At 57.9% G+C, this 6,568-nt stretch overlaps 1 protein-coding gene across 1 annotated transcript; it reads right to left on the bottom strand.

Annotated features, from left to right (window-relative positions):
* Window positions 1-1,749: 1,749 nt before the first annotated feature.
* LOC122160186 (solute carrier family 2, facilitated glucose transporter member 5-like) lies at window positions 1,750-6,157 on the bottom strand. The gene is given in 14 exon segments (XM_042818482.1): window positions 1,750-1,887; window positions 1,890-1,941; window positions 2,062-2,244; window positions 2,343-2,470; window positions 2,965-3,040; window positions 3,301-3,402; window positions 3,683-3,793; window positions 3,875-4,062; window positions 4,294-4,426; window positions 4,592-4,737; window positions 4,839-4,963; window positions 5,029-5,189; window positions 5,371-5,469; window positions 5,762-6,157. Coding segments are annotated over 14 exon segments (1,638 nt in total). The 5' UTR covers window positions 5,864-6,157; the 3' UTR covers window positions 1,750-1,855.
* Between the last annotated feature and the right edge of the window lie 411 nt (window positions 6,158-6,568).

Genomic DNA, 6,568 nt, shown 5'->3' with positions numbered 1-6,568 from the left:
GGAGTTTGGGGTTTTCCCCAACAGCCGATGGGGAAACTGAGGCACACAACGCCGCTCCCCCAATGCGCTCCCACCGTAAATCGCTGCCCTCCAAGGGCCGACCGCCTTTTAGGAAGGATTTGTTGGGGGTGGGGGGATGGGAGGAGTGGGACACGGCTTGTGTGCGGCGGCAGCGATGCGCTCCCATAAATCGAGAGGCAATAGCAGCAGTGGGGGGGGCACGGAGCACCCTGCCGCCCCATCCCTGCACTCTGCAGCATCTCCCGCTCTGCACAGAGCGCAGCGTGGAAAATCCCCCGGCGGGGAGTGCGGACGCGTGTTCTTTGTAAATGAAGAACATAATTAACATTAAATTAAGGTAATACAAATGAAGACAACACAGCGCCTGACAGGATGAGTGTTTGGGGAGGCAGTAGAGAGAAGTGATTCATATTTTTAATTTACTGTACAAATAGACTAGCAGGGCTGGGGGGGGGGAAAGGGCCATCCGAGTGGAGTGGGGATTTCTTTGCTTTTTTTCCTTCTTTTTTTTTTTTTCTTTTTCTTTTTCCCACTGTTGTTTTGCTGTGCTTTAAGCACACAATGACTATTAAAGTCAACTGCCCATATAATAGGACATCTCCTACATGAGCGCTCTCCGAGAGGCAGCTTGCTGCAGCCATAAATCCCGGCAGTGCCATCTGCTGGCGCGCACCTCGCGCCCCGACCGCCCCGGCGCCGACCCGCTTCGCCGTACGGGATCCTTCCTTCTCTTTCTATAGGGAAGCACGCTTGTGCACGTATAGCTATTTTCTGAATAGCTCATCCTTCAAAGACGCGTTTTGGAGAGGTTGGGTTGGGGAGAGTTGGATCCCAGGAAACGTGCTGTGGTTTGGAATGACACACATCTTCACTCTCCTCTCCACCCAATGCTCCCTCCCTCAGCACTGGGCACACGTAGGAAGGCACCCGGGGCAGATCACCTCTGTCTTTGCTTCCACAGATCCAAGCAAGGCCGTGAGTACCCTCACGGTACCGAAGTCACTTCTCTGTAACACCTCTGATTTTTTGAAAGCCTTCCCCTCACCATCGCTGTGTCATCCCCTCATCCTCAGTGCCCTCGGAGTATGGCTGAATCCTTTTGGTGGGTTTGGGCAGTGCTGGAGCCCTGTACTTCTCCCAACCCCATGAGGGATTATTTAGAACTACAAAATTGTTTGAGTTGAAGGAACTCTTAAATGCCACCTGGTCCCATGCTCCTGCATTGAACAGGGGCACCCACAGCTTCGTCAGGTGCTCAGAGCCCATCCAGCCCGACCTTGGGTGTCTCCAGGGAAGTGAATGTCCCCACCCCTCCCCTCTCTGGACAACCTGTGCCTCGGCCCCAGTTCACTGGACAATTTTGGTGGTAGGAGGTTGTTTGGACTCAATGATGTTAGAGGTCTCTTCCAACCTTAATGATTCTACAACATGACAGCAGGGCTCGTGGGTCACACCGGCACACAGGGGTCGAGGGGTCACTGCTTGCCACGAGGACGGCACGGGGCATCTCCCAGGCTGCCCAGCACGCCGGGTGGGAGAGAGAAATAAATACCGGAATAAATAAATACCAGTGGCAAAGAGGCCTGAAATGATGCTGTCGTTTGCTGGGAATGAGAGACACAAGTGTAATTTAGGTTTTGATATTATGAAAGTCTCGCTGCTCTAAAACAGCAGGGCACTCAGTGCCTCATTAATAAAGGATAAACTTGGAGTCTATTTACAATGCACTTTTTGGGGTTATTTACACTCCATTATACATATGTAATGCTGCACATATTTACCGCTCTGTTCTGCTGCCGAGAGCAGCAGAGTCGGGAGGGGGACGTGGAGGATGCTATGGGGCCGTGATCTCTGCTTCCACGGTGTTGGACCAGGCAGTAGGGATCCATACGGACCAGTCGCTGTTCCCATGCGCATCGTCGGGCTGCGGGTTGGCAAGACGTCCAGCAACACCCATCGTTGTCCCTGCTCCCCTCTCAGCACTCGCTGGGCTCAGGGCAGGCTGTGCTCTGAGCCCTCCAGGCTGCTCTCTGTGGCCCCATATCCACGGAGCCTCAGCAGCCCCACATGGCACGGTGGGGCGAGGGGTTGGCGGGCAGCAAAGACACGGCTGATCTCCACGAAGGTCTTGTTCTTGGTCTCGGGGACGATGAGGTAGACATAGAGGGCCACCAGCAGGCAGACCCCACAGAAAACCAAGTAGGAAAAGGCACCGGTTGACATCTGGGGACAAGGAGAGGGAAGGGTTGGGGCGGCTGGTCTCGGCTCCTGGGGGAGCAGAAGGGTCATGGCCATCCCAGAGCCCAACCCGAGGCCATTACCTGAAGGAACGGGAAGATGAAGCCGATGGTGAAATTGCAGAGCCAATTGAGAGAACCCCCCAGGACATAGGCAGCCGAGCGGTGGGACTGCGTGAAGAGCTCGGCTGTCATCAGGAAGGGGACGCCAGCTGTGGAGGGATGGTTGGGTCAGTGGCAGGGGACCAGGATGTCACGGCCCTTTGGGACAGTGGGATGGGTACTGGACAGGGAAGCTTCAGTCCTGGTGCTGTGCCCGGGGTCCCAGTGCTGGGGATGCTCAAGTCACCCTCGTGAGAGGTGCTCCAAGGAAGGAAATGAACAAGCAAGCAAAAGTGATAATAACTCCAGGAGGAGTGCAGCCCCCGATGGACTCTTACTCACAGCTCGCCCAGAATAGAAATATGTATATTTTTGTTATAAAAGTCCTATTCATCATTGTTTGTGAACAATGAGCCATTAAAATCCTAATTAAAGATGTAATTACAGTGAATAAAGTCTGGGCTGAGGATGAATTATAGATCTGCTAACGGCTCTGCTAATACATCAACTGGGTAAAGCAGGGCAGGTTCTGTGCCTGAGGTCTGGAGCACCCAGCTCTATGCTGTCCCGTCCCCACCCCTGGCCCCACAGCCCCCAGGCCCACCTGGCCCCATGCAGAACCCAGCGATGATGCCCACCACGCAGGCGACGGCGACGTAACGCATCCAGGGCAGGGCAGTCTGTGGTGGGACACGGGATGGTGGGACACCAGTACAGAAGAGAGATGGGTGGTCAAGGGCAAAGCAGAGCCAGCTCAGGGAGCACCCATCCCATCCACTGGAGGGTTGGACTTGGTGATCTCAGTGATCTTTTCCAACCTTAATGCTTCTATGCGTCTGTGATTCATCCCTTCACCACCCAGCCCTCATTAAGGGTTGCCCGGGGTTGGAATCTCATTAAGGCACCCAAGGCCCATGGGATGGCAATGTCCCAGCCCTACCTGAAGCAGCAGGCAGCCGGTGATGCCTGCCAGGCAAGTGCCCATGGCACAGAACCCGGTGATGATGAGGGGCCGCCGGCCCAGCTTCTCAATGGTGAAGCACTGCCAGGGGAGAGCAGAAAGCAAGGGGACAATGGGGATCCCACGGTGGTGATGAGGGTACACTGTGGGTCCAGGTCCAGCTGCAGGCATGGAGTGCTCCTGGTGGCACCTCTATGTCCTCATTCAGATATATGTCCTAAAACTGAGCCTTCTCACCCCGTTCTTCCACCCCGTTTTCCTGCCACCCCCCTGCAGAGAGTGGCACAGATGGTATATGGGGTCTATCTGACCCAAGGCTCGATGGTGCTGGGTGCTGTCTGTCTGTCCATCCCTCACTCACCCCAATCAGCCCCGCAACAACTTCAATGGCGCCGGTGCCCACAGTGGTGTACGGGATCTGGGATTTGGGGATCCCTGCGTTCTGGAAGATGGTGTTGGTGTAAAACCAGATCTGCCAAGGAGGGGACTCAATGTGAGTGGGGGCACAGAACTCTGTGTCCCAGCAGAACCAGGTTTCAGGACCAGGACTCACGGCATCGATCCCTGAGAGCTGCATGCCCACATTCACCACCGCCACCGAGAGGGTCTGCCAGCGCACCGAGCCGTCCCGCAGCAGCTGTCGGACAGAGACCGTCTGCACCGAGGAGAGGGACTGCTGCTCCTCCTTCATCTCCTCCAGCACCTCCTGCACATCAGGTGTCCCCAGGAACCGGCGCAGCGCTGTGGGTGAGGGTGGATGGGTGCCCATAAACACGGCATGGGGGGATCCACTGGGCTGTGCATCCCTGGGAGTCAGGGAGATGCCCTGACACCACAGTGATGGGCACCAGGGAAATGCTATGGGATAGTTGAGTGGGAGAGAAGATTTGGGTTATACGGGGTATGGGGGCTGTCAGGGTAGTGTGGTAGGATGCATACAAACAGGTGGTTCCCCCCTAGGACAACCCTCACCCTCAGTTGCCCCACAGACATCATTCCTCTCTATCAGTAGGAACCGTGGGCTCTCTGGGAAGCAGTGCAGCAGCAGGAGCTGGAGGGAGGCAGGGATAGCCACCACCGCTAGGAACAGGGGCCAGTACCCGTCCTGGGGAGAGCAGAGATGGAGATGTGTCATGGGGAGGGCAGTGCAGGGCCTGTGGTAGGGGCACAAAGGGGACATTCCATTGGGGGGTAACCCTTTGGGAGGGCATCCCACTGGGGGACATCCCGTTGGGCAGTACCCCATTGGGTGATACCCCATCCTGCTCACCTGGCCCAGCAGCTCAGGCAGCCCCAGCACCTGTGCGCAGAACACCCCCAGGCAGATGAAGATGCTGGGCAGGAGGCCCAGGAAACCCCGCAGGTTCTTGGGAGCGATTTCTCCCAGGTAGAGGGGCACCACGCTGAGACAGATACCTGACAGCATGGACAGCAGGGCCAGGCGGTAGGCAGCGAGGTGGCCACACAGACAACCCCCAGACCCTCTCAGGGTTAGGGTTAGGGTCTTCTCCACCCACCTGAGTGCAGCCCGGTGATGGCACGGCCGATGATCACCATCTCGGGGGCTGCCAGCTGTCGGCTGAAGGCCATGAGGCCACCGGCCAGGAGGACGAGCAGAGCGCTGCGTCCCAGCGTGCCGTGCCTATGGGGTACACACAGCAGTGGGGCAGCCCCTACGGCCCCATCTGCCCCGTGCCACCCCCTTACCTGCCATAGTGTGCCACCAGAGTCCCCACCAGCAAAGAGCCCCCCAACCCGCCCAGGGCGAAGACGGAGACGGTCAGAGAGTAGAGGAGGGTGAGGGGCCCAGGGGGCAGCCCGTGCCCATAGCGCTGGGACCACGTGGCGTTGTAGAAGGCCTTTATGTGCTGTGGGGCAGAGAGATGGGCACTGACTGGAGAGGAGAAAGGTGGGGGGCCAACAGCATCACAGCCAGCCCTGGGGCAACAGCCTGAGGGAAGAGCCAGCACTTCACTGTTGGGCAGGAGTTGGGGTCCCACCGCCTCCATGGAGGGATGCAGATCCCGGTGGGGCTGTGCCATCCCTTACCGCCGCTGGCGAGTTCACCACGGCCAGGTTGTAGCCATAGAGCATGGAGGAGCCGAAGGATACCAGGAGGGTGACGGAGAGCAGGGGGCAGGTGAGGCGCTGGGGGAGAGGAGAGCAACAGAGCCCTGTTCCAAGCACATACCCCAGCCCCACAGAGCTCCCCAGTAGCCAAATCCCAGTCCTTGGAGTTTCTTCTCCCCCAGCCCCCCTTTCTGAGCTCAGTAGTCAGATCCATAGCACTCAGCAGCTCCCGGCTCACGCACACCAAATCCTCACTAATCCCAGTCGGAATCCCGAGCTGGGAACTGGGGGGGGGTTACACACCATGAGGGATGTGGGGAATGGGGATGGGGCAGCCCCCAACCCAGACCCCTGCCTACCCAACACTCACCCCACTGATGTCCCTGCTGGGCCGCGAGGTCCCCTTCTCGTTGGTCTGAGGATGAGGAGGAGGGGAGGAAGGCAGCCCCTGTGCCTGGCTCTTCTCTCCCATTTTCAGATGGAAGGAGGGAAGGGAAAGGAAAAGAAGGAAAGGCAGTCTGAGTATTGTCCCCTGGGCTCATTGGAGGCTTCAAAGTGGGTGGAGGAGGAGTCTGGAGCCCTCCCTGCCTCAATGGTGCTCCTCAGGACTGGAGGCAGAGGGTTGAAGGGGATGCCCACATCTCCCAGCACCGCCATCAGCCCCCCACCATCACATCGGGCTGCGAGGCAGCTATGCCCCATCTGCTGTGATGAGGGTAGGAGGGCTGGTGACCCACGTGTCCTGATGAATGGGGGCATCTGCCCTTGTCGGGACCAGGGTGGCAGAGCCCCCAGCCCCAGGGTGCAGCCCCCAGCCCCAGAGAGTAGAGATGCAGCTCATGGCAGCTCAGAGGAATCCAATTTTGCTGCGGCCAGGAGCTGCCTCCCCTGCTGCTAATGAAGTGCCTTTAATTAGCAGCCTAATAGCAAGCTCTTAATTTGCTGAACAGCCAGTCAAAAGGATGGGGACCCCACTAAGCCAGGCTGGCAACAGCTCCAAAAGCTTAAAAGGGACAGGCCAGGCTGGCTGGCCCCACCGTGGGACAGGTCCCTCCATACGGGACTACCTGTGTCCTGCAGTGACGTTCCGAGAGCCCCTCCATCTCTCTCTGCCTCAGTTTCCCCATGTCTTCACTGGGACATCGACCCGCACAGATCTGTGGGACTTCGAGGGCTC

Source organism: Centrocercus urophasianus, unplaced genomic scaffold (genome assembly GCF_019232065.1).
Source record: "Centrocercus urophasianus isolate 14NV4802_14NV808 unplaced genomic scaffold, USGS_Curo_1.0 seq_17, whole genome shotgun sequence".
NCBI classification, from domain to species: Eukaryota; Metazoa; Chordata; class Aves; order Galliformes; family Phasianidae; genus Centrocercus; species Centrocercus urophasianus.
The sequence above is the reverse complement of the archived record's forward strand: the minus strand, read 5'-3'. Positions and strand labels throughout refer to the sequence as shown.